The sequence below is a fragment of the Ixodes scapularis genome, unplaced genomic scaffold (genome assembly GCF_016920785.2).
Source record: "Ixodes scapularis isolate PalLabHiFi unplaced genomic scaffold, ASM1692078v2 PGA_scaffold1__304_contigs__length_218370807, whole genome shotgun sequence".
Lineage (NCBI taxonomy): Eukaryota > Metazoa > Arthropoda > Arachnida > Ixodida > Ixodidae > Ixodes > Ixodes scapularis.
The window spans coordinates 99,314,346-99,342,055 of NW_024609846.1; the positions used below are offsets into that span (position 1 = coordinate 99,314,346).

A 27,710-nucleotide genomic window follows, 5' to 3' on the forward strand; every position below is an offset into this window, starting at 1 on the left:
CTGCAACCTTTCCATCCTTCTTTCATCTCCCCATCCTCGTCCCTAACTGAGTGCAGCCAACCGAAGCAGGCCACCTTGGTTTGCCACTCTGTTTTCTCCTCCTGCTCTTGTCTTCTTTGTTTCTGCGAGCTGAGGGTATGGTTGCTGCTACTGTCACACACAAACATTTTTTTAGTCGTATTCATCACAAAATTACTTCAGAGGAGGAAATAAACATGCAGGAGTCACAAAGTAAAGCCTCAAGATTCAAAACCAAGACTTTACAAAGGAAACTAGTAAATTATTATATGACCCAGAAGATTCAAGTGGGTCCACGCAATAGACCTTATTCATTATTAGCGCATACTATCGAGCTTCTGCGCCATCTTTGCAGCTTCCCCACAGTCTTTGATCTGCTTATAGTGTCCTGCGCGCTGGTCCCTACGCTGTTGTTTACTCGGACAGCAGCAGTGGCGCTAGATACATCAAAATAAATTATATTAGCAAGCCTGGATCAGGCAGTTGCATTGGTTGTGTTCAGAATGACCGAAACAACGCCAACGACATAGTAAATCGGAAAAGTGTTTGCCACACACAAAGTAACAAGCAATGCAAGAGGTAGCCCTGTGAAACAAACATGAGCCAAGAGTTTTCCTGGTGTCTTTGTCGCTGCTGTCCTTTTGGTTGGTGTGGACGCTACCGACACAAATGTGTGAATCAGAATTTACCATCTATTAAAAGAGTGGTGGGCAGTGCCACATATCAAGAGGATTTGGCAGAGTCCACGGTAGAAGCAGACAGCGTGGGCTTTGCCATTTTGCAACTTAGATAAGAGCAGCCAAACACAATTATTTAAAAATTCGCTATTGAAAAGAAGAGTGATCCGTGTATTTACTTTGGTTGGTTTCCTATTTCCCTGTTGGTTGCACAGTGAGACACAGCAGTTGTACGGCATCACTTGCAGAGTGGCACTCTTCCCGTGGCCACAAACGTTGGTCGCCATGTTTGAGGCTACGGAAGGAGGTTGGCACAACTTCCAACAGATGGCAAGCAAATCTGAATAAGGTCTATTCAAAATGCTCCTTCACAATAACGCTCGTCTAGCCAACATGGCAGTCCTTAATGCCAATGTCTTCCGCTTTTGGATAAAGGGCCGTTCACACACTTGCAATCCTTTAGAACCGGGTGCCTTCAAACCTCTTAACATCTCTTACAACAAGGGGACACACTGGCGCCATCTATTGGGTAGCATTGTAAACTTGGCGGTCCGGCATATTTTCTATTTCTCTCGCGCATTATCTTTTCTTTCTTGGCTCGAAAAACTTTTGTCAACGTTATAAATGAGCCTTTCTCATAGGTATTACGCACATTTGACCTCGGAAATTCCGCAAAACCTTCACTTTTGTGAAATGTAGTTCCAGGGTGAACGCATAGATGGCGCCAGAGTGCCAGTGTCTCTCTCGTCCTAAGAAATTTTAAGAGGTTCCAACAGATCTCGTGTCTCTCGGTTGTACTCAATTGCAAGAGTGTGAACAAGCCTTAAGTGCTTGTATCGGTCACAGTACCCTCAACTGCCACCGTTGCTTTTTCTTCATAGCACGATCAGATCAAGACGGGCAAATTCTTTGTTTACAGCAACAGATTTTTGACATCCAACCAAGGTGCAGATGGTTTTGCTTTCTAAAAACAGGCTCATATGCTTGCACGGTCCCGACAGGCCCTGTGTGCAAGCATAAACAATCACACTAGCAGCACTGTTGCAAATATGCATAGGCACCCTGTTAGAAGTGCACACGCTAAAACTAAATGCATTCAGTGAGAAACATCCGTGCACGTGTAATGTTGCCACTGGCAGTAGCCACGTCACGGCAAGTGCATCTGTGGTCTTTATTGACAACCACCAAGATGGCAACTATGACCGCCCCATTCTTAGTGGTGGCGTTGGACTTCTGGGAAATCGACGAGGAGGGCAACAAGAGAGGCGACGAAGGCGCCGACAGCACTGTGGGCAGGGGCCCGCGGCCCATACCAATGGTAGAATAGACAAAAAGAAGAGTGGACTACTGGAGGAAGAAAAAAACAGATAAATTTGGCTAGATCCAGTACGCTGGGATCCCCCAATACAAGGGGGTTAGCCGCATATCCAAATCCAAAGCAAAAGACTAAGAATGGGGCGATTACAATTTCGACCAGCCTAGGAAGAGTGAAGGGAAATTATTCAGAAAAAATTGAATAACGTACAACTTAAACAGCGGGGGGCAGGATGGACAGAGGAAAGTTGAAACTTGAAACTTCTTCCTGCGTGGCTCTGGCCCTAAGTCTCAACCCTCTCTCCCAGTGGGCCCAATGCTAAGGTAACGCCAATTAGGTTTGACTAGAGGAAAATTGCCGACTCCCTTGCCAAGGGGAAGAGGTGGGGCGTGATGTTTTTAGTCTTTGTGCCTGATCCTCCGAAGGTCATCCTGATGATATTCCACATGACCTGGTAATAGTTACAAAATTGCAGAGTTGCAGAGGGGAAGCAAATTGGCTTAGAAGGCCTAAGGGAGGAATCATGCTTCTGGTTTTTGGTTTCTAGGTTAGGTGGCACAAGCTACCGCCCATTATAAAGGGTACAGCTATCAGCATCCATCCATCCATACACCCAGCGTAACATCCCATGCAAGGCTTTGATACACGGAAGAGACTGTGCATGCTGTTTAGGACTTGCAGGAATTAAAAATAAAAATTGTCTATCACCCCAGGCCTCTTCCATCGTCTCCAACAAAGTTGGATCAATAGGAGGCCTGTTGCTGCCATGGTATCTCCAACCATGACTTGGCACTTTAAAAAACGACTCTCGCAAACGAGCGCTGTAACTGACAAAGACAACACAGAATAAAGCAGTCATAAGATGGAGCTTCCCCAAGTCGACACATTAGCGATGGCCAGGGATTCGGAAGTTCCAGGAAGCACGTTAAACCCCCGCCATCAGTCCAATTTTGTGCCGATCGTGCACATCGCAGGAGACAGCCAAGGGGACTAATCAAGGGGTCAAACTTCTTAAGCGCGATGACAATAGACAGCGCCAAATTATCTCCGCCCTCCTTATCTCGGAGCGGCTCCGCGTTTTATTATCAAAGGCGTCATCTTCCGCGACGACGAGCGTGCTCGCGGCACGATGTCAACGCAAAAGAAACGGCGCAGCTGCGTAACCCCATAACGACAAAAGAATCCAGCGAGTTTACATAAATATTCCGCTCCGTACTTTTCCACCTCATCGAAGACGCCGAGAAAACGGAACGAGGGAGAGAGATCGCGAGCCTCCCAGGCAAAATGTGACCGTATTAAAGAGAAAAATTACGAGAACGATTAGCTGGAGAACAATCTACGTTCTAGATCAGCGGGTCACGATAAATTGAGATGATGTGCGGAGGAACCTGCGTGAGACACAAACAAAAGTCTACTCCTAAAAAAAACAAAGAAGTTATATTTAAATGTTTACACGATGGAATGCGTCTCATTTTTCGGGGGTATTAGTCACTAGACGAGGCAACCGGCTGGTGAAATAAAAACGGGACATTTCACCGATGTATCGGGATATGGTTGATTCAACAGCTGCGTTCAAGACTGTCTTCGTCGTTTCGTTGTATCAGACTCAGGCGTACGATTATTTCCATGTGCACCGAGACGAAGTGACTGCTAGTGAACGGAGTGACTAGGCGTGATCGTTTACCTGTATGCCAAAGTCATGCACTCGAAGAGTTTGGTCAGCGAACCGTCGATCGCGATCGGACACGGATGCTTGTTGGCCAACTTGTCCACATCCATGATGCAGTCCGTCTCGAAGTCCAGCTCCTCGCTGGTTTCGTCCAGGGGTGTCGTCAGGAGGTTTGGCGCGTCAGCGGCGCCGTCGGTTTCGCTGGCGCGCGCCACTTCGTCAGTCGCGTCGGCATCGTCGATGTCCGATACCATGAAGTGTCCGCTGTGAATGATCTCGGCGGGGGGCTTGCGGGAGAGCCTCGCCAGTTCGTCCGCTTCAAGGGACATGGTCCCGCAGTTCAACTGCATACTGCTCGCCGTCATCACTCGTTGCTAGTGAAGGAGTACGGGGTGAACGAACGCGATCGTTCGGCACTGCACATATTTAGCTTTCCAGCTGGCGCGTACGCCGCTAGCACTACGCGCCATACTTGTTTTTGTGTTTCGCTTCGTCGTCGCTGGGGGGCACTCTTCCGTTTCCCGAAAATTTTGGTAACAATTTGTTTTAAATTATGTAGTGTTCGTCAAGCAGAAAGTTGTTTACGGTTGTTTATTTGTGATTTTTGATCATAAAGAAGCTTGCGTGCAGCTTCACCGAAAGGAAAACGTTCAGAGGACGTTCGAAGGGTTCAGTTTCAGTTCTTTTTTGGTCGGTGGTTCTCTCGGTTCTGTCGTTTTTGATTTGCTATCTGTGCTTGAGCAATTCCCAAGAGAGTAATCATAAGAAGAAAAAAAAGTCAGTTTTCTAAATATTCGCTTTTTCACACTATCACTTTTATTTGTCAACTTGTCACCATCTTTGGTTGCTTTGGTTTAGTCAACGTAAACTGCGTAAACGACAACAACATTGAGCCACACAACACAAGAAGCGATTTGTATTTTTTTTTTCTTCAGTTTCTTAATTTGATTTTAATTGTTGAGTGCGCGAAGTGGTTGCTTTAAAAGAACGTTCTTCAGTCTCACTGCCACTGTTCCGAACCTATTCATCGACGATCCACTCTTTCCATGCGAACGTGACATAAAAACTGTAAAAACCTAGTAGAAGAGAGCGACAGGTTCTCGCAGGATTCTTTTCCGTTTCGCTAGTAGGAAAGGCTTCGGACAGCAGCAATTCATCATGCCCAAGTAACAAAAGCCAAGAGCCAGTCGTTATGACGTCCTTAGGTGCTTTAGAGGCTTTGGAGAACGCATGTTCGAGGAAAGCAGTCTACGATACGCTGAGCAAAATCCGTCGTGTGAGTATTTCACCTCCGCGCGTATGTTTGATTTGTGTGGCGTCAGCTGGAATGTTAGCGCGGGAACTGGACTCGCTGTCAAAGCGGCTACAAAGGGCGCCACAGCTGATCTCATTGGCTTTTCGTCTTCCGTCACTAGGAACTGGAGGAGCTGAGAACAAAGTGTGGGCACGTAGATAACAAGGACAAACTGAGGCGATTGAAGGAACGATGCGAGAGGCAGATGGAAGAAATTGCACATTTGAAAGAGTTGCAACAGGTAAGTGCGAGCTGCAGTCATAAGTGTAAAACGAGCGTGTTAGTAACAGTATCTACTATGAGGTGGATACATGAGAATTGTTGTCCGTCCCCTTTTCTGTGTTGCGTTCCTAACAGTCGTAACCTTTCGTTTGTCTAAATGACCTGCACCGACGGTGTTTTGTCTTCCGTTCAGGGGGCCTACTGACCTCGAGCGTCCTCTCTGTTCAATTTTATTTGTGTTCAGTGGCGTCACTAGGGTCAGCGGCATCCGGGGCGGTCGCCCACCGCGACCTCGCCTTTCTCTACCCTGCGCACACTCTCTACTCTACCCCTGAGCACTGCCAATCCCCCCCCCCCCCCCCCCCCCCCTTCCCTCCCTCCCACCCTTCTATTAAGGCTACTGTTTGTGTTACAGAGATAATATAAGCGGCACTTTCAGGGCAGCAGCATTTGTGCAGTCGGATGCGTTTTGCTGCTGCTGGCATGGCGGGTGCTTGGCTGTTGTGTGGGGCAATTGCCAAGCAGTTAAGAACTGTCAGCTATACAAAATGAATCTACCATTTCTAAGTAGGAGGTTCTGGTATGAAAATGCTTGATCACATGCTCGAACGAGTGCAGGCACTCCTTTGGCCAAACAAGGTAGATTCTGTTGCGTCCATTGAGCTGCAATGTTTCTTGTGTGCCTGTTGTCACTTCATCTTAAAGGAGCTTCCTCCCTCTCTTTCCTAATGGCACTTATTGTTTCATCCTGAGAATCCTCAAACTTAGTTTTCCACCAGGCGGCACCAGTTATTTTGAAAATGGTTGATTGCTAAGGTGCACAATGTGTAAACCAACATACCCTTAAATGCAAAATTTCGTTTGCACAAACATACAAAACTGTGGCCCTTTGTCAAATTAATTAAATACAAAGCCCCCATATATACCAAAGTTTACATATGTATTTTTTATTTGGTAGTTGTAGCAACAAGTATTTAGTAATCAAGAATGCTTTTACCTGAGATGGATTGCAACTTGCACCATCACAACAACCGGTGCACAGCTCAACCATCCTGAAACCCCCGTGGTGGGTTTCGGTTTCAGACTGGTGGCAGCAGATAACATCCGTTTGCTCTCCAGATGCCTAGTGCCTGTTTAGTGCAGTTTTGTAAAATTTCGGTTGAAAGCATAATTTATTACTTAATAAACCTTCTCCATCTTGGGGACTTTTTGTAATATAATTATCATCATCAACTATCAAGCTTCAACATGTTTGATAATTCACGAAGGTGTTCTTTCCTGTTTGAGGCTAGAATGAAAATGTTAACGACAAAGGCATACAGGGCTAAATTTCAAGAGATGTGTGCCATATTCCACATTCTGTGCCATGTGCCATAGTGAGAGCGAGACACTAGAACATGTGGCTTTGAAATGCACCGGACTTTGTCATGCCCTTCTGGGAAGGTAACAGGCATGGCGGATTCTCTGGGTTTCGTTAATGAGGATGGAAGAACAGAGGATCGAAAAAGGGATTACAGTCACAAAGAGGAAGTTAGAAGATTGGTGAAAAAGGTCTAGGGAACAGTGATATTTCCCGCAATCGGTATGTTAGATGTTCTAATGAGGCACGGAATAGGGAAGGAATGTAAATGTTTCTAGGCTAGGCGGCACTAGGTACTGTCTGTTACAAAGGCTCAATATCATCCATCCATCCATCCAGCTAATGGTGTTGCATATAATCATTAATTGCCACAGGAATCGGAGGAGCGGATAAAGCTGCTTACCAGCCTCCTCTGCGTGCAAGCCGACGGGTCGGGGGATGCAACCCTTGATTTGCCCAAAGAGCACTCTGGTCAACATTGGAGCACACAGGTAAAAGCTAGAGCCATCCTGTTTATGGTGTAAGCATCTGGCATGTGTAAGCTTCTTTAGTTACACAGTTCGAGCTAGAAGACTTTGGGGAAAATATGTCCCTTTAGGGGTTGTCAGATGACTACAGTGCTCAAATGAGAATCTTGTATCGAGTTTGTTTGACTGCAGTTGTCCCTACGCATGCTCAGTTACAGATGTCGGCAAGTTTGTCTCTGCCAGACCCCTGCAAGTTCCTCTGCTTTCAGTTTGTTTCTGTGTCAACACTCGCATGCACTGAGAGAATTGGAAGTGCACCAGAAAGGAGACCTGTCGTGGCATTGCTCGGGTTGCCCATGCAGTGATGTGATTGCTGCACCAATTGTGCCAAACTGCACCAAGGGGTTAACCCTGATACATCCTGCTACATTTTGCCCAAATATGGGTAATCTGCGCCAAGCCTGCGCCAAAGGATCAATTTTGGTCGCATTTCAAAAGCGAAACTAAACTGAGTACCGCAATTGAGCATAGTGGTTTTTCCTGCCGCCTCCCGCGCTCTCGTCGTCTCGCATTGCGCCTATTTAAAATTTTTGTACCGATAGACGCATGCGTGTGCGTACGCTCAGACGCTAGCGTGCCGGGCACCAGCCATGCCGTCATGTTGTGAAACGAAACCACGTTTTTGCGCGGCGGGAGTTACTTTGTGAGCTGAAGCACCCGCTCCTGAAAGCAACGGCCGTGGGAAATCTATTATTGGTCCCTGCGTGGCTGCATGACATTGGGTGCTGCTGTCCCCACATCGCTGCAGGTATGGTGCTTTTTAAACTGAAACGTAAGGACCGCCGCAAGGTCATGAACATTCCTGTTCTTGTTTAAATCATACGCTACTACAAAAATACCTCCTTAACTGAAAGACTGATGTGTCGAAGTATTGATTACCCAGGTTTCTCTCGGTGGGCTTTCTTTTGAGAGGGACCCCGGAACGTGAAAAGTCTGCCGCGAAAGAAACTTGGTGAAGAGATGTGAGCTAAAACAAAGAAGGCAATGTCAGCACGCTGAACCCGCACAGTGCGCTTGTTTGTGTCGAGTTCAATCGTTGCACAAAGCGCTCCAAGAACTTTTTAACCCTGACTCGCGATGTCTTTCATCGATGCGCTCAGGTTCTTTTTTTCTGTGTGTTTAGCTTTTACCTCGCCTGCCGGCCTGGCAAGCTTGCGCCGCTGGACTGTTTTTTGTCGTATGCTGGACCGTTACTTTTTGCATACAATTTTGGAAACAGTTGGCGATGGAGCGGAGTGGCATAGTTTTGATTTCGATCGAACTGCCGTCTCCGCTCGTGCGACGAAGCACGTACAACTGCAAGCTGCCAAAGTTGCCCTCACGTGCATGCGAACATGATTGTACGACAGAGGGGCCAGCCGGGACGCTTGCAATTCATTGCCTTACGTTTGCTTGCTTTTGACGAAAGTCTGGCACGTTGCGGGAACCAGTAAAACGGTGGCAAGCGGTTTTTCGGAATCGCTCGGCAACGTAATCAGCACTGTACATTTGTGGGATGTCTCAATGTCTCTTTGGAGACATTGAAAGTGGACATTCATTACTAGCCGAAGGCAAAGCTAGGCTTGCAGCAGCCTTGCAGAAAGTTTCGAAAATCAAAAGGAAAAGTACACGCTAGTCGTACTGCACCTCTTTTTTTTTTTTGTGTGCAGTTTCGCATATCACTGCAGTAGTTATGTGTTTCATCAGTCAGAGAGTGCTTCCAATTTATTATATTATACTGGGTGATTCAAAGAGTGGCCAGGCTCTTTAAATCGACCACAAAATCCGGTTTCTTAACCTATCGCGCAACGACTTTGTGCAGCGTTGCCCACAGATGGTGCATTTTTTTTTGTAAAATTAGCAAAGAGCAAACTTACCTGTGGAAAAAGTAGAGAAAGAAAAAGGCTTAGCTCCTATGGAAACGCAGCGAAACCACCGGTCTTCAAACAATATGGCGCCGTTTCGCACGGGAGACAAGAGATGGCGCAAGCGGTCGCGATGCCGATTGCTGCCAACGAATGAGCATACAGTGCCAAAAGCCGGCGTCTTTAGCAGACAATATTTTCCAGTCAAAAGTGGCGCGCGTTCTGCAGGTGGCGACAGAACCAGACTCGGTAACAAAAAGGAACTGCAAAGCAGACGACATCAGTACCCCGAAAAAAACAGTCAAAATATCCTGAAAAACCATTTTTTAATCGATTATGTGTCCATTCAATATGTTTTATTGGTAAGGACGATAAAATAATGCATTGGCAACTAATACAGAAATGCTCGCGCAATTTTTGAGTCGAAAAGATTGTCTGCTGAAGACGCCGGCTCTCGGCGCTGTACGCTCCTTCGTTGGCGGCAGTTGGCGTCACGACCGCCTGCGCCATCTCTTGTCTCCCATGCGAAACGGCGCCGTATTGTTTGAAGATCGGTGGCTTCGCTACGTTTCCATAGGAGCTAAGCCTTTTTCTTTCTTTACTTTTTTCTCAGGTCAGTACGCTCTTTGCAAATTTCACAAAAAAGAAATGCACCATCTGTGGGCAACGCTGCACAAAGTCATAGCGCGATAGGTTAAGAAACCAAATTTAGCGGTCAATTTAAAGAGCCAGGCCGCTCCTTGAATCACCCAGTCTAACTAGTCAACCTTATGCATTGATATTTACTACTAAGCTGGTCATTTTCAAATACATTTAATATGTGCAGTTTGAGTCTTAGTTGTCTATAATAATAATAATGCTAAGAGGAAGAAAACGACGGGCTGTCTCGGCGCCACGGGCACGAGCGAGGGGCTCGCCCCGGTGGCGGTCAGTTTGGAATTAAAAAGCCAAACCACAAACGGACGCCTCCTTGCTTGGTCCCAGAACGACGCAACATACTTGGTGGAGGTGCAGGGTACCTCGTGTCCCAATCGCTGCGATCTCGGTTGTCGTATCGGTTTTCGTTGAGGTCATATGAAACTGGCCGTCGTGACGCGTAGACAAGTCGAGATGTGTCCCACTGGCGACGGTTACAGTAGCGTGCAACATGTCCCTGGATGCCACAATAGAAACAAATAGGGCGCCGAGTGGGTTGTAGATACTGCTGGTGCCAACCGCGATCCCCGTCGTTGTTACGCTGAGTAGGATATCTTGGCTGCTCGACAGGCTGATTGAAAGAATTCTGGTGGTAGCGAGTCGCCATTGACTTGCTCGGTCCGTTTCCTAAATCGTTCTCAGGCAACCGCTGGGTGATTGTCGCAATCGACCATTTCTCGCGGTACGCTGAAACTTGCCCTTTGCCTCAAGGTACAATCAGAGAAATTGCCACGTTTCTTCTTTCTCGGGTCATTTTACGGCATGGCCCACCTCGCCAGCTGATCAGCGATCGTGGTCGTGCTTTCCTCTCTCAGGTTCTTCAAGATCTTTTGCATGTTTTAGGCACTGTGCACATGCCTACGACTGCGTACCACCCTCAAACAAATGGCATGGTCGAACGATTCAATTATACACTTGCAGATATGCTGTCTATGTATGTCCAGGCCGACCAACGCAACTGGGACGCAGTGCTCCCATTTGTAACGTACGCTTATAACACTGCAGTTCACGACACACACAGCTATTCTCCTTTTTTTTCTTCTTTATAACCGTTTCCCAGTATCCCAGCTAGACACACTTTTTCCTTCCCGCTACAATGTCACCCAGCTCTCCCCCAACGTTGCAGAGATGATCTGTCGAGCGGAGGAAGCACGCCAACTTACACGTGAACATACCCGCGCCTCGCAGCAAAGGCAATCCCTGCAGTACAACGCCACCCATCGGCCTGCAAGGTAATCTGCCGGCGACTTAGTTTGGATTTGGCTGCCAACTAGACAACTAAGCAAACCAACCAAGCTGCTTCATCGATATGCTCCCGCAACCCCTCCATGATCGCCGTCGAACCTCAACAGACATTGTTCACGTCAGCCGCATCAAACCGTACCATCCCCCATCCCCCTCAATGCCTGCACCTTTCGGTGGGGACGACCTACGCTTCTCCCCGGGAAATTTCTACGAGGAAGAAGACGACGGGCTGTCTCGGCGCCACGGGCACGAGCGAGGGGCTCGCGCCGGTGGCGGTCAGTTTGGAATTAAAAAGCCAAACCACAAACGGACGCCTCCTTGCTTGGTCCCAGAACAACGCAGCAATAATAATGTTTTATTTTTCATAGCGGGTACATATATATGTATCATTTAACTGAAGCATTGCAAAATGTATCATGTAATTGGCATTTCAGTTAAACTGTTGAAAGACTCCCGGTTGGTCTAACTTGATTATAATTTGTTTCTTGCGGCGAGCAAAGGGGCCACTTTTTGCTGCTCCAATACACTGTTTTGACTGCTCCAAAGGTCACGTTTACTGCTCCAATACACTGTTTGGGCTGCTCCAAAGGCCACTTTGGCTGCTCCAACACACTGTTGCGGCTGCTCCGAAAGGTGCTCCAAAACGGCTTACGCCACTCACATCACTGCCCTAGTCGTAAACTTCCGAGAAAGGAAATCAAAATCAAAAGTGTTGAACCGCACAGATCAGGATGAATCTGTTGCAGCATTGCTCTAGGAACAGTGCTACTCAAGTTAATCTCCTCTGGCTGCAAAGGAATTAAGGAACACTGAAAGCTGAGATGCCCAATTTGGCACCTGTCCTTGTTTGGGTATTTTCTTTGTGAAAATTGACATTGAAAAGCGACTGGAACCAGCATGTAACCCCAATCACTAAAATTAGCTGGCGATTTTTCTCAAACTAGATTTAGAGGATTTTGTCGACGCAACCTCCGGTATCCTTGCGTGCGTTCTACTTACGAGAATTTTGCCAGGCATGACCAAAACAGGTTGCAAAGTTTTTCACCATCTGTTGTCAGACTAAACCTCTGCTAAAGCCTCAAAGAGGTTACAGTATCAAATATATAATAATAAAAAGCCTCTTCACTCATGTCAAAGAAAGTTTAAAAAAAAAATATGTTGTACCTGGGGTTTGTGCTTTCTCACATCTAATTTCTTGACCTTGGTTCAAATGTAGTGCTTGAAATGTGCCTCCAACTGGTGTGCTTATCGTGTCCTTATTTGTGGTCCCTCGATTTCTACCCGATGGCATTACACGTGTGTCATGCCGTTGCCATTCAGGATTCTTAGTAGAGCGCAGGTTTGTGTATTTCGCATTGGAAATTTGGGAAGGAGGTATAAATGATTTCTTGCCGTGATCCTGGTGCTAGCATAGCAGCGGTGGTGTAGGCAGCAGACGCTTTTTTTAGCTGCAGCCTGTTCTGCAGCCAGATGGTCGAGGGAAACTGACGAGGACAAGAAATGGGATGCTGTGACGATGGCAGCCCTCACTTTTGCTCGCCCCTTTTTGCCAGCATTTCTACGACCACCCACCGTGATTGCGACGTCGGACGGCGCGACGCGCCGGCTCGTGCAAAGTTACTTGTTGCTACTTCGGGCCCACCTTCGACGTATGGGGGCTGTTGGGTGGTAAGCACACCAGTCGAAGGCGTGTGGCTCAGGCAGGCAGACAGACTAACTAAGAGAGCTAAGTTTGTTTGTACAGAATGAGGTTCCCACATTGACTTGGGCATTGGTCTGTTCCTCAGAACGTGGACGAGCTGCTGGAACGACTCTGGGCCTCGGAGAAGCGTGCCAGGGAAATGGAAAGCTGTGTCAACAGGCTGAACCTTCAGCTCACAAAGAAGGTGCTTGAGCTGAACGAACTGCAGCTCCAGTATTCTGAACAGGCAAAGGTAACTGCCTTCTTTTTTTTATCATTAGATGAGGGGGCACGGTAAAGATCAGTTAAGCTGAAGGTTGTCGGTGTTTTTCTTACCTAAAAACTCTGCTTTGTCAAGCCCACTCTGTGGCTCGCTACATTCGCAGCTGTGTCCGATAACTGCCTTAAGGTTCTCATGGGGGGGGGGGGGGGGGATAAGCAGCAACACAGCAAGTTTGTGAAAGACGTGTTTATTGACTCGATACGCCAACACGCTTTGCTCTCGTTAAAGTCTGCAGTGTCGACGCTGCCTCAATGCAATGGGATCACAGGTCGGACATTGCTCTGCTAAAATGGTCAGATTCACAGGAAGGGGGAGGGCCACAGAAAGAATGCAGGGCACTACGCAGCAAAGCCTCTCCTGGCAAGCTTTCCCAGCTAGTGTTTTGGGCCAGTTATGTAACCTGTGGAAACGGATGCATCCCTAACTAGCTAGGCCTAGTTAGGGATACAAGGAACACAAGGCTTCTACAAGGCTGATTATATTGGCTGTTCCACCTCGTTGGGTGTGAATTAATAAGATGAGGGTACCACGGCGTAGAGTGTCGCAGCAAACTATTGGTAATGCTGTGTGTATCGGTTGTCTCTTTGTATGTGCCCATGTTGAAACGAAAGTTTAGTCCAGGAACTAGTAATCATAATACATTATAGTCGGTTACAAGTCAAGAAGGTAGCGGCAAAAGCCCCTCAAAGGGAATCTTGTATTCCTCCGCCACCAATCGCATCCCGTTGTTTCCGTGACGTCACGACCTGCCTGAACCAATCTTGTTCTGGCAAATGAATATTTTCAACATGGCTGCCGGGCAGATTTTCTACGACTCGAGTATCTTGCAGCAATTATTCTGTTTTTAATGCGGTTTTTCACTTACCCGAGCATACGTCGCTAAGTCGTAACCGCGTCCACTTTTATTCGCAATAGGTTCTGCGCGACAGCGTGAGAATCCAGCGATAGCATTGCCATCGAAAATTTCGGTGCGGGAGTAAGGCCTAGCATCGTACATACGTCGAACGCCATCTGCTTCTGTGCCTCGGGTTGCGCCTCAACATCGTGAAGGCATCGGCTTTTCTTCGCTGTGGTTTCCGTGGAGCGACGTTAAAATGCAGCGGTCACCAAACTCTTCTTTATAAGTGTAGTGGGCTGTGCGGGAGGGGCATAAGTGAACCGCGAACACAGTAAGTGTCTTTACCCAATTTCGACCGTACCTTTGCTGGCGTTAATAAATAGTCTGTCTACTGAAATGACGCTTTCGAAGCAGTATGCATTCATCTGTGAAACGTGGCGTCCTTGTCAAGTTTCCGCGTCGCAATCGGCTGCACGGTAATCTATGAGTGCGATAGTACCACCCGCGGGTACACCCTCGTTCGCAATAATGAGCTGTTACATACAGGTGGCACACAAATGATAAAGCCAGTGATGCGTATGTTACAAACATTTAATTGATATTGTTTTGGACGTTAAGAGGCTGATGTCTTCTTTTGGAAGAAATACCAGAGAATTTGAGGGAAGCAGATTCGGTTCTCTCAAATGCTTCCGAACATTCTGCTTGCTCTCGAGGCGCTGTCAGTCGTATGTTTATGCTTCGAAACCCGGGTACGTGACGCCTGTACCGCCACTCGCTTTGCGTCGCGGCCTGAGGTATTACCGGTAAACACGCACCAATTTTTCCAATTTACTTAAGAAGGAAAATGTGTCCACAATACTGGATCGCAGCGTTGGTTTAATAATTTGTAAAAGATGAAAAATGTGGTCAATAAAAATTGATTGTAAGGGCAGTTTCCTGCTTCATGAATTGTGGCTTTCTTATATGCGAAATATTTGTTTAAATCAAGAATTGAAAACATACCGAATACTCTTGATCTTGGTCCGAATGCAGGTGGCAGAATGATTTGTCTTTATAACAATAAAATCAACAATGTTTGAATCAAGCAACAGCTCAAACCGCCTAATTGCATTTCTGATGTATGTTTATCTCTGGATCATACCAGGCCGTAGCCGCGAACGAGCTCTTCAGAATCTGCCATCGTCTTTCTGGTCTACCTTGGCAAAGACAGACTCGTGTAAAAACATTGAGCTTCTTGGAGGCAACCTTGCAGTCCTCATTGTCAGAGCCTCCATGGAACCATTGGAAAGAAGGGTCCCTGTCGTTTCATCGACACGTTTCATCAACTTTTTACGACTCGTTTCAATGATACTGCCACACTGTGCTGTGAAGTTTCATCGACACAAAAATTTCACGCTGTAGGAACATTTTGTTGTGCGTTTATCACTGAAGCACATATTAAACTATCCGACCGACCCAGTTCACGACTATTTGCGGTTACAGTCTCCAGCAGTTCATTACAAAAATGTGGACCCACCCAGCCCACCCGTACATGCCGCTTCGCAGCAGCGTGTAAGGGTGGTCCTACCCCCTGCATGTACCCGTACCCTTGCTCACCAACTAAGCAGCGCACCCCTAACCAAACCAAGATCTTGTCGACGAAACATAGCAAGATATGTCGATGAGCGAGTGTCGATGAAACAATCTGTTGATAAAGCGTCGCAGCGTTGAAACAAACTGTCGGTGAAATGTCATTTGATGAAATGAGTGGCAGCGAAAAAAAAGCCTGTTCCCGAGCCGTGTTACTTAAACACTATCGCAGGCATCATTTTTAGATACTCATTGCCAGAACAAATGCACTCTAAACGAAGAAGAAAATGAATTTCGCGCCCCTCTGCTGTTAAAGTTCACGACCCGGAATTGGATAAGGGGCCATAAGGCAAATTTGATATGGTTCTGGACTGGACAAGACAACCTTTCGGTACTTCACAACTCTGCCCTTGGCAACAAGTCTGGCTGCAATCTGTACATTGTGGTTCTTATCAGCTTTGAAAACGTTAGATTTAATCCTGTACATTGCACTAGTCCGGGAGGCTCAAAACTGAGGTCTCTATGGAAGACCGCTTCACTTCACAGCGTTTCTGAAGACGGACAATATCAAGCTTGAGCTAGGCCCAGTTACTGGCATTGGCATTCCCCAGATCTCCGTCCTCTCACCAATCCTTCATCAATGTTGTAGCCGACGTTTTCTCATGTCAAGCAATTAGTGCCGTTTTTACCATATATTTCAAGCGAGTACAATGGCGCCTCTTAAATTCAGGAAATCTATGCTGCACTACTTCAGACCGCACTTCGGCGCACAGGGCAGCCTGCTCCTCATCCACCACGAGGTGTTGGCCAACTCGCCAAAGTGCGACCCAAGAGTCATAATGGCCGTCGACTTCAAGGGAACTTTCGACGCGTCTACTCAGCTTCGAAACGAAGCACTAGCACTCGCATTTTGCTCTCCACTGTGCTAACACAAGGTATTGTTATTCCCAGGGTGGCCTCAGTCGTGTGGATGGCCACAGACGTCCTGTTTATGTTTTGAAACGAGATCATTAGCAGTTAGAGTTAGCTGCACACAGTGCTGACAGACGTTATTGTTATTCTCAGAGTGGCCTCGGTCGTGTGGATGGCCACCGACGTCCAGTTTATGCTTCGAAACAGGTCATTGGCAGTTAGAGTTAGCTGCCAGCAGCGCTGATGCACGTTATTGTTATTCTCAGAGTGGCCTCGGTCGTGTGGATAGCCACTGACGTCCAGTTTATGCTTCGAAACAGGTCATTGGCAGTTAGAGTTAGCTGCCCGCAGCGCTGATGCACGTTATTGTTATTCTCAGAGTGGCCTCGGACGTGTGGATGGCCACTGACGTCCAGTTTATGCTTCGAAACAGGTCACTGGCAGTTAGAGTTAGCTGCCCGCAGCGCTGATGCACGTTATTGTTATTCTCAGAGTGGCCTCGGACGTGTGGATAGCCACTGACGTCCAGTTTATGCTTCGAAACAGGTCATTGGCAGTTAGAGTTAGCTGCCCGCAGCGCTGATGCACGTTATTGTTATTCTCAGAGTGGCCTCGGACGTGTGGATGGCCACTGGCGTCCAGTTTATGCTTCGAAACAGGTCACTAGCAGTTAGAGTTAGCTGCCCGCAGCGCTGATGCACGTTATTGTTATTCTCAGAGTGGCCTTGGACGTGTGGATGGCCACTGACGTCCAGTTTATGCTTCGAAACAGGTCACTGGCAGGTAGGGTTAGCTGCCCGCAGCGCTGGTGCACGTTATTGTTATTCTCAGAGTGGCCTCAGTCGTGTGGATGGCCACTGACGTCCAGTTTATGCTTCGAAACAGGTCACTGGCAGTTAGAGTTAGCTGCCCGCAGCGCTGATGCACGTTATTGTTATTCTCAGAGTGGCCTCGGTCGTGTGGATGGCCACTGACGTCCATTTTATGCTTCGAAACAGGTCATTGGCAGTTAGAGTTAGCTGCCCGCAGCGCTGATGCACGTTATTGTTATTCTCAGAGTGGCCTCGGACGTGTGGATGGCCACCGACGTCCAGTTTATGCTTCGAAACAGGTCATTAGCAGTTAGAGTTAGCTGCCCGCAGCGCTGATGCACGTCATTGTTATTCTCAGAGTGGCCTCGGTCGTGTGAATGGCCACTGACGTCCAGTTTATGCTTCGAAACAGGTCATTGGCAGTTAGAGTTAGCTCCCCGCAGCGCTGGTGCACGTTATTGTTATTCTCAGAGTGGCCTCGGTCATGTGAATGGCCACTGACGTCCAGTTTATGCTTCGAACAGGTCATTGGCATTAAGAGTTAGCTTCCCACTGTGCTGACTCACATTATTGTTGTTTTCAGAGGGGCCTCGGTCATGTGAATGACCATAGGCGTTCCCTTTAGACTTAGAAACAGAGTACTGGTACTGCGATTTCGCTCTCCACTGTGCTAACACACGGCTTTGTTATTCCCAGAAGCCTCAGTCATGTAAATGGCCACAGACGTCCCATTTATGCTTTAAAGCAGAGCACTGTCAGTGATATGTTGTGTCGTTTTTCTTAGACAAAAAAGAGCTTATTTGCAATCAAAATTCCATTTGCTGCGTAGCAAAGATCTTTAGACAGCGGGAAGGGTCAATATGGCATCTGATGTCTTTGCCGTAGATGGGCTGCAAACTTTTGTTTTCGTGAAGTTGAAATTTATACTGGTGATTTATGTCACAGTGCAATGTATAGACCAGCTTAGACATTATCGCAACAAAAATAAAAAGTTTGTCTGGTGGCTGCATATCGAAATGCTATTCGGCAACGCGCAGAGAAGCATGACAACATGAGACACGGGAGGTTAGTGGTGGTCAAGAACAACAATCCGATCTTAAAGCAAATAAGTGGTCCTTAAAAGGACCGTTTTGTGTTCCGAGATGTTCCACGCTTTCTCCATAATGGTGGCCTTAAGCTTCGTCAAGGGGCTCGACACCAGACAGGTCACTCTCGGATGGGGTGTCCTCTCCATCCAGCTGGATGACGATGGGCTGGATGTGGGCACTTGTGGCACCGCCTCGTCGGAACGTTGCTTCAATGTCAATAACGTGCCTGACAGCATTAATCCAGTTGTCAGTGGTGACCTTGTCAACTTCTTCGTTGAGGAGTCTCCCCACGTCGACAATCTTGAACGTCGTGTTTCGGGCAGCAACGCCGTTCTTGATCTGCGCCCATATCAGTTCAATGGGGTTGAACTCGCAGTGATACGGTGGGAGCCTGACCACAGTGCAGCCAGCTGTCTCGGCAGCAGTGTCCACACGATACTTTACGTGCTGTGGCTTCACCAAGGCCACAATGTCGAGCAGCTGCTTCTTCACCATCTTGGGGTCCCATGAAATTTTCTTAGACGTCAGCCACTGTCGGATGTCGTCCTTCCGGGAACTCGTCGTCGGCACTGCTTCCAACCGCCGTGAATGGTAAGAAGCGTTGTCCATGACGATAACGCTTCCTGTCGGCAGTTTGTCGAGGACACCGTCGAACCACTTCTCGAAGCGGGCGCCATCCATCTCCTCGTGGTAATCACCGGTTTTTTGTCCACGGAACACGTCCAGGCAGCCGTCGACGAAGCCTTCATCGCTGCCGATGTGGGTGACAATAAGACGCTGGCCCTTCCCCGATGGCTGCTTGAGGCCAGTCGAGAGACCACGCATGAAGGCGTCGTGAGACGAGGCCACTGTCGTGTCTACCCACACCTTTGAGACAGTGTGCCCTGCCGTCACCCACGTCTCGTCCAAGTAGAAGATCTTCCGACCATCTTGTCGGTGACGTGCGATCTCATGCAGGTACTTCTGCTGCCAGGCGACTATGTCCTCTCGTTCAATCAACCGGGAGTTTCGCTCCCTCTTGTCATGCTCGAATCCGATGTCGTGGAGAAGGCGACGCACAGTCCAAGCCTTCAACGAGGGAAGTTCAGTGCTCGCGCAGAATTCGGCCGTTATCTTCTTGACCGTGGGGACCTCGTTCCGTCGAAAGAAACGGTGGACGCACGATCTTAGCGCGCACAACGTGAACTCGCCGTACCTGACTTTGCGCCGCCTCTTGCCTTCACTTGCTGGGCGCTTCCGAGAAGGTGTCACAACTTGTCCCTCGGTTTCTTTCGCCTGCTTCCTAATCTCGAGGATGGTGCGTACACCAACGCCAAGCAGCTTGCTGACTTTGATGCAGGACTCCTCCACAGTGAGGCCGGGCTGGCCGGGCTTGGCGGGCGGTTCGTGTCGCACCTGAACGTACGCGTTCATTATCAGCTGCCGTGCAGCTCGGTTGAGGACATCGCCACTCTTATGCTTCTTGTAGAGGCGCCTTGGCGTAGGCGGTGAGGCTGCACCAGACTCTCTTGACGAAGAAGAATCGGAGGAATCGCATTCCGCTGTCTCCACGTTGGGATTCATAACGGAAAACGGCGACTTCGGTATGGTGTAACTTCGGCATTGTTAAAACGCGAATCGCAGGAACTTTGAAAACCCGAAACGCAGGTTTTTTTTAACAAACGCAGAAAATACACGGAATGTACCTAATTCGAGTAGGAAAGTTATCAAGCTAAAACCAACAACCATATATGCATTACTTATAAAAGTTACAATTTTTGTTGCACTGAAGCCTTCTTTTTACGTCAACCTTCCGGAGCGAGTAATTTGCCTCGGCTAGGTGGCGCAAGCTGCCGCCCGCTACAAGGTCTGTCTGTAGTCAATATCCATCCATTGAAGTAGAAGGGGCGTTTTCAGCGAACTATCTTCTCGACTGCGGAGGCGTCTGAAGCAAGCGCATCACGCTTATGGGGAGGGGCTTCTACTACCTTCTTAACTTGTAACCGACTATAGTGATCGTGTGCACTTATTGAGAGACCTTTTGACAGTCAAAATTCTTTCTTTGAGAAAGGGTCCTGAGAAAATGATCTCCCTCGTCTTTCTCTACAGCATAGGTTCTCAAAGGGGGGTCCGCGGACCCTTTGGGTTCCACGAAGGCATTCTAGGGGTCCGCGAGGCTCTGCCTAATCAGTGGAGCCCTGCAATAAAAGTTGTCTTTTTTCAGGTCGAGATAAAATGTTTCAGTTTTCGGGGCAGTTTTCTCGTGTGTATATCAATAAGAGAGGTCTACTTCGGGGGAAGGGGGGGGGGGGAGGAGGAGGAGGAGGAGGAGGAGGAGGAGGAGGAGGAGGAGGAGGAGGAGGAGGAGGAGGAGGAGGAGGGAGGGAGGGAGGGAGGGAGGGAGGGAGGGAGGGGGGGGGGGGTGTTTGGGAAACCGACTGTTGTTGGGGCGTACTTAGGTGCCCATGTCAAAGTTGGGAATCAAGGCGACATTAAAGCGCAAAACACAGGTACGACGAAACCGTCTGATCCGACGTGGGACTGCCGGAATGATCTTCGGGTGCGAGGTTTTTCGCAGCACCGGAGAGCGTTGAAAACCCTCGCCTCGGACCGTCGTATCGCCTGATCGGACGGTTTCGTCGTACATATGTTTCGCGCTTAAAGGGGCACTGACACCCCAAAGGTCGTATTATTTTTTATTGTCTAAAACGATGCAAGTTATAGTCATAGACATGCAAAAAAAAAAAATGCATTGCGAAAAAATATTTTCCTGCGCGCGTGCCTGTTTTTTTATTTTTGCCGTTTATATTTTCCGCACTCACCTCCTTGCTTCTTTTGATCGGTAACGTCAAAAATCAGGAAATTTCGAAGCTTTTTGGCGACATTTCTTTTTACATTTAATAACGGCAATCGTAAAACATGTTTTTTAACGCAATTGCAAACGCACTACGGCCCCTCTTTTTGAAATACCAAAAATCAGATTTCGGTGTGATGTCGCTTCCTGGATTTGTATCCTCTCTTGGAAAACTTGGTGGCGCTCGAGCAGAGGCTTATCGGCGAGTCGGGGAACAAACCGGTTTTTTCCTGTGCCAGTGCCCTTCTATCCCGCCTGGTCACCTCCTCCTCGCTTCGGGTCGCGGTGGCAACGGAGGTCCCAAAGAGAGTCAAGTCGCAGGAGACCGCAAAATTTGACTCACTGCACTGGCGCGGATCACGCGGGAACTTCAAATTCGGCATTTGGAAATTGTTTTTTTTAATTCAGAAATACTGAATTCCCAAGTTTCGAAGTTTGAGGGTAATGTCCCGGCATCGTTTCCAGTAGTTTCGGATAATAAAAAAAAAAAATATGATTTTGATGTGTCAGTGCCCTTTTAACCGCGTTAGATTTACTTGCACTTTCTGCACCGGTGCAGGAGGTGCAACTAAATCGAACGCAGCTATTGGTGCCGGGCAGCACCTGTTACCACCATCTTCGTTTGTATAAACACGCTTGTCTCCTTTCTCCTTCCTCGCACTTTACTCTCCCCCCCCTTCCCGACTTCCTTCATTGAAGAGTTGGTAACCCTATGTGGTTTGCACCGTCATATCAGGAATGATAAGAGTAATGTTATCGTAATCAAATGTTAGAGAAACTAAAGTTTTAAGTGAGGCGGACAATGAAAATAAACGAGCTGGTGCCACTTGTATCAGGGAATGGCAGCAGTCTTGGGAAGAGACGCTTTATTCCCTGCCAGCACCATCGCTTTCATTATTAGGCGGTGGTAATATCAGTTTCATATGCTGCTCGCACATTATATTTAACAATTGAGTGCACCGTACACCGTTATGCGCACATCTATCGCTGTGGTTGTGCTGGAAGCATTTGATAGAAAGTCGCAGGTATTCCAAATGGAAGGCCCCATCGTAATAAAAAAAACGCCAACATCCTAAAAGTGATTTTATTTTTTTTTTATCATTGCAAATAATTGGAAGTGATCAATAGACATGCTCGAAGTTTGAAGCTAGAAAACTGCATACTAGGTGCAAAGAAACAAAATTATTTCACAAGCCGGATTTGAAGCTCTTACGTGAGTCATGAATGTGCAAAATGTCTTAAAAAGATTTTTTTTATTGCAAATGAAAACTATGCATCATTGAGTGCCCAATCTCCACACAAACATAATGCCAGCGGTTCGGACCAGGAGTCAATGTTTCACGGCTTGCCGTCATCAGATAAAAAAGTTTCAAGCAATTTTCTGAAATTTTCGATGGGAAAGTGGTGGCCGACAAAGCTCACAAATGCATGGAAATGAATGGTGTCAGCTACCGGTATAGGGCCACATTTTTTTTATTGAAAGTTAAAAAAAAATTACTAACAACTTTTGAATAAAATAATGGTTATTTCTGAAACTTTGGCATCTGGTTAGGACTTCCAGCACCGTGTTTTGGTAGAGACTGCGCATTCGACGACGCAAGGTATTTTTGTGGCAAAAAAAAAACTACATTTTTTGGGGGGGTTCACGATTGTGATGTGGTTCACTCCTTGCTTTTCTGTTTTCTTGGAGGACTTTAAATCGGAAGTGTCATTTCTCATTAATCAGTGGGATTGCACGCCTGCCAGCCACGCACCTCATTCGCTTCGCACGTACCATTTGTCCTTTTATTGCGTGCAGACGATGCTTCACTTTTCAGTTAGAGTTTCTTGGTATGAATCATCTATCTATATTTGAGCATTTGGCTGCTGTCAAATATCTAAAAAAATGTCCAGTAGGCATTAATCAGATCGGACATGAATTGAATATAAACCCTATTTTATTGGTAATATCTTGAATTTCGGGTACTCGCACACCCCTAGCTAATTTAGGAGTGTTAAAAGAATTCAGCTCGAAATGCTCTTTTCTTGTTTCTTCCCGGAGAAACAAGAGTAGGACTGCGCAATTGATCAATTAACCTTCCGATTAAACAATGAATGCTTTAATCTTTTTAAATCTTTTTAACTTGGTAATTGGTTGAAGTTAGGCGGACCAATACATGGTATAAAGAGAACACTTTCTTATATGTTTCTTTACTGTAGTGCTGTTGAAGTATTTGTACAAGTAAAAGAAAAGCCAGGTCGACATTATTTGAACAGTCTCTTGCTCGTCAAGTTCTATCCTCAGTTGAAAATACAGTAAAACCTCGTTATAACAAAGTTCAAGGAGCGGTCGTAATTATTTCGTTATAACCATTCGTTTGTTATAGCCAATGTCAATTTCTTCCCACCATTAACAAGCAAGGGGAAATATGCTTGCTTTGTTATATCCATTAGTTTGTTATATCCCATTTTGTTATAACGAGGTTTTACTGTATACATTGCACTGTTTGTCAGAGTAAAATAACCTTTCAGTGGCAAAAATTTGTAGCTCTCTTTTGTTAGGCAGTGAAGTAGTGCAACCGATGAATCAGTTAAAAGCTGATAATTAATTGGGTTTAAATGTTCGACGTCCAGCCGTAAGCAAGAACCTTGAAACAGTCTATTTTCCTTCTGAGCCATGGGGAGTGCCGAGATAAAGTGCCGATTTTATGCAGCTTGACGAGGAAAACAATGGGACAAATGTAATTTTAGAAAGCCCTAATGACGCTTTGCAACTATTTTATTTCGATAAAAATGTCCCTTATCTATTGAAGAATGCAAATTTATTTAGACTTTATCCAGGCAATTGGACACACTGGCATTCCAAAGGCACGGTTGCCTTTTATTTTCAGTGATGGGTTAAGAATGCAGTGCATAGCTCACCCACGGGGCGCAGAACACCTGCTTGCAGTCCCCCTGCTGTCAAAAAAATAGTGTGTCAGCTCCGCGACATGGCAACAAATGGCAAGAGCTTGGGGGAGGCGACTTTGGGCTCAGGTTCAAGCGGAGTAAGCGAAGCTTGCTGCTAATCGAGCAGGAGGCATCATAGCAAGTCAGCAATAGTGTTTGCACTAGTTCACAATGCAAAGAATAGGGCTAAAAGATTTTCTATTTTGAGCAGGACACGATTGTAACTTCGTCCCACGAAACCTTCATGTGTGGCAGTATTAGAACAAGGCAATAGGTAGTTACCTGCCTTAGAATGCAGCTGATCGCAACAATGCTTTACGAGGGTAGCATGTTCTGCATATGAATGCTGCTGTGAAGGCATAATTTCAATAGGCACTTCTCAAGTTATTGATGAGTAGAGGAGTAGGTGGGAGCCCAATGAGGCAGCACAGTAGTGGCATCATTTGAGCATCTCATGCAGTGTACCACATTTGATAGAGGTGACGGCAGTATTTGAACATCGACCCATGGAAACCACCGTGAAGGAACGCTTATACCACTGTGATATTTCCGACATAACGTGAATCGAGCGCAAGCAGAAAACAAACGAAAAGTAACCATCGGCGCTGGCAAAGCGTGTTGACCAGTCTCGGTAGCCGCTAGACCTATTGGCACCACCAGGCACACAGCCAGGACTGTTTCGGGGGGGGGGGGGGGGGGGGGGGGGGGGAGGAGAGGAGAGGAGAGGAGAGGAGAGGAGAGGAGAGGAGGAGGAGGAGGAGGAGGAGGAGGGAGGGGGGAGGGGGGAAAGGAGGGAGGGAGGGGCGGCCATTTTTGACAAAGTGCTGTATGAGGGGGAGGGGGGAGAGGAGGTCCCAGCAAAATGAAAGATTTCAGGGGGGGGGCCCGGGCCCCATGGGCCCCCCCCCCCCCCCCTGGCTACGTGCCTGGGCACCACCAAGCGGGCACGTTGAACACTTCGATGGCAACGCAACCGTTGCAGATACAGCCACAGCTTTATAACATAAACCTGGGAAAGTACAAAGCAAAAAAATTCCTGCCAGAATGCGCCACTTTTCAGCATCGCCTCGCCAACAGTGTGCGCTGCCTTATTGAAAAATTATTGCTCGTAAAGCTGTGACGTCGGTAACGTCAGGGAAACGAGTGGAAGCTATTGGCTGCTGTAGTGATGCGATTCCCTTTGAGGGGCGTCTGGCGCTGAATTTCTAACCTGTCGTCGACTATAGCCACAACTTGGTGTAAAAAAAATAGATTCACTTAGTGGGGTTGTGTTTTACTATGGGGGGGGAGGGGGTGACTAAGTGAATTGACTGCAGATTAAAATAAATTATCCTGCTCGCTTGCCTTTTTTATTTTTGCTGCATTGAAAGGTTTTGCTGTTAAAGCAGTAATGTTAATTTGTTGGGCATTACTTGCAGCTTTCCTAGGGAACCTGATATCTTTAATGGTGCAGCATCTTGGCATTGCACCAAGCCTCGATGAATATAAAATTTTAGTGGATCGACTTCATAGCCAAGCTTTCTTGAGTGTTTAATGTGCTTTCTTTATGAATTCTGAATTTATTGGCAATTTTCTTATCTTTTAAGAAAATGATGGACATGTCAAGGGAGAGCTACGAAGCGGTCCACAGCTCGTCGAACCTTTCCTCCAGGCAGACGTGGGACAACTCTGAAGTGTCTTACGGCTTTGAGGCTTTCTGAGTCTGGCATTGGGGTAGATCTTGTACATACAAGGTTTGGGAAAAGCATAAAAAAATCAAAATGACAGAGCCTCCCAGTGTTAGTTGAAGGGTTACTCTATAAAGCTAATAGGAAAGCCATTTGCATCTATAATTGGTATCAACTATCTTGTAGTACGTTGTCAAGGCCAGTGCAGTTTTCACAGTGTTGCTGCCCCACCCTGCACAGCTGCAAAAGCATTCGACTGTCGTGCGCCTCATCCATGCTCGCCGTCATGTGAAGGAGACGCATTAGAGCACTGCCAAAGCTATACTAGCATTGACAGCGTAGCACAAAGTAGTTCAGACGGAGAATTGAATACTTTTATAACCTCAGGAAGAATGTTGACTTACAAGTGCGATGCAACTGATCAAAGATTTTGTCTTACTTATGATCGATGGGCAGTTCAATCTCTTCCGCATTCATTTTTGGCATAGTAGCATTCTGCAGTTATTGAGAGGCTTGGTGTGATTGGGTATATATTTTATCTCTTGCCTTAAACATGGGCTTCATTTTAAGGCTGCTTCTAGTGTGCCAACTGAAGCCCTACATCTTGCAGATGTAACCATAGTCATGGCCATGTTCTTGCTATATGCACAAAGCCAGTCAGTGTCTAAGACTTCATAATGTCATCTGATAAGTCTATGGCACATTTTGTATTAGGGTGCATGGTACAGCAAAATTGCCACTTGTTTTTCAAGCTGAAAAAAATGTTTACCATACTCGTTTCTACCTCAAGAGAAAAGAAAGTTCTGCGCATTGTTCATACGCCGCCCGAGGTAGTTCTTACAAGTTTTGGTTGTCGGAGGAAGATGTGATGCTTTTGGCATTCCAATTGTGTATGTGCTGATAATATATGTCTAACCTAAAATGTGCCTACATATGTCTTATTTCTCTACATAAAGAGGGGAATTAGTAATGCTCTGCAAGGAGCCAGACTTTTTTTTACTATAGCACTTGAGGTGAAAACGGGTATAGTTGCTTCTTTAGTTTTCAACTCCTACCGAAATATGTCTGCATCTTGCGTGGTAATAGATGGTAAGGGCCAGTTTGTTTATTGATGCAAATGTTTATTTTTTTGGTAAAGTGTGAACTATTTTTATAATGGTCATTACATTTCATAGTTCTTTAATATATCTTACAGTAAAATAAATGGTCATTGAGGCTCTTTGCCCGAAGCTGCAACTGGGATCATTAAAATCTAGTGATTCATTTAATGTTATGATTAAAAATGTGGGACTGCAGCCCACATGAGCGGTACTGTATCATAATTTCTTCCTCACCTGTAATTTGTGCCCACAAGTAAATTATGAGTTTTAGTGTTGTAACTACAAATACTGTTGCCGGGCATTTGTTAAACCGAAAGAAGGTGTCATACATCTACTCTAGCCTACAAACTCCTAGGTGACTGCATTGTTGTGATGGCACCTGGCTTTAATACACATTCACCTTGGTAGCCTCAACTGCAGTCTTAGTATTTTGTACATGCAAGCTTTGTTACCCTTTGGATCACTTGTTGCCCAACTGTTATTGTTATTTGAAGTGTCACCACATCTTTGGTGCATGGCAAAGACTCTTCAGCAGCTGGTTTTAATACAAATATGGCTAATGCAAATGTGGGACATGGCCAGTAAACTTCATAAGTGGTCCTGGATGTTTCAGCATGTGCTCAGGCGGGCTGATAATTTTCTAAAAGATTCCTGTTGAGTGCATTTTTCTTTAGCATCCTAAATATATAGGATTTTTTGTGCTGTGCTTTGACAATTGTATATGTCCATGAATTTGTTTTCTCTATTATTAACTTGGAACTGCAGCCTGCGATTGCATTTAAGGTAGTCAATAGGTTGCTTCTGAAAAGGCTAAAGTCTCTGTACTGCCAGTTTTTACAGTACCATGTGACATTATGACACTGGCATATTTCTATTCAAGAAACAGATAAAAAGGTCCACATGTTTGGGAATTGTTGGCCTAGTAGCTTCAGAGCAGTTACTTTTCTCTTACATTCCTAACTTTGAAATATTTTATTTTTAAGTTTGCTATAGTTTTGCTATGATGATTGTTAGAGTTTGAAGTCTTGTCGTGGTTACTCTTGTCAGAAGGTCAGGAATATATACTTTTGCTTGGACATTTTTAATAAAAACTTTACTTTAATAAAAGTCAATTACAAACATGTTCTGGTGT

At 46.5% G+C, this 27,710-nt stretch overlaps 2 protein-coding genes across 2 annotated transcripts in view; one reads left to right on the plus strand and one right to left on the minus strand.

The window, feature by feature from the left end:
- LOC115315552 (MLX-interacting protein) overlaps positions 1 to 4,159 on the minus strand; it is a 75,140-nt gene extending 70,981 nt beyond the window's left edge. Inside the window, exon 1 of the mRNA XM_029974695.4 lies at positions 3,695 to 4,159. Within this exon, the coding sequence (XP_029830555.2) occupies positions 3,695 to 4,044 (350 nt within the window). The 5' untranslated portion in view covers positions 4,045 to 4,159. The remainder of the gene's footprint in view (positions 1 to 3,694) is intronic.
- LOC115315553 lies at positions 4,148 to 27,698 on the plus strand. Its single transcript, XM_029974699.4, has 5 exons — positions 4,148 to 4,955; positions 5,095 to 5,214; positions 6,930 to 7,046; positions 12,655 to 12,801; positions 25,398 to 27,698. The coding sequence occupies exons 1-5, from the start codon at positions 4,872 to 4,874 to the stop codon at positions 25,509 to 25,511; spliced, it is 582 nt and encodes a 193-aa protein (XP_029830559.1). The 5' UTR covers positions 4,148 to 4,871; the 3' UTR covers positions 25,512 to 27,698.
- Positions 27,699 to 27,710: the final 12 nt, after the last annotated feature.

Coding starts and splice junctions, on each gene's coding strand:
- LOC115315553 (XM_029974699.4), top strand. CDS start 4,872: ATGACGTCCTTAGGTGCTTTAGAGGCTTTGGAGAACGCATGTTCGAGG. Junction 5,215..6,929: donor ATTTGAAAGAGTTGCAACAG/GTAAGTGCGAGC, acceptor TAATTGCCACAG/GAATCGGAGGAGCGGATAAA. Junction 12,802..25,397: donor AGTATTCTGAACAGGCAAAG/GTAACTGCCTTC, acceptor TTATCTTTTAAG/AAAATGATGGACATGTCAAG.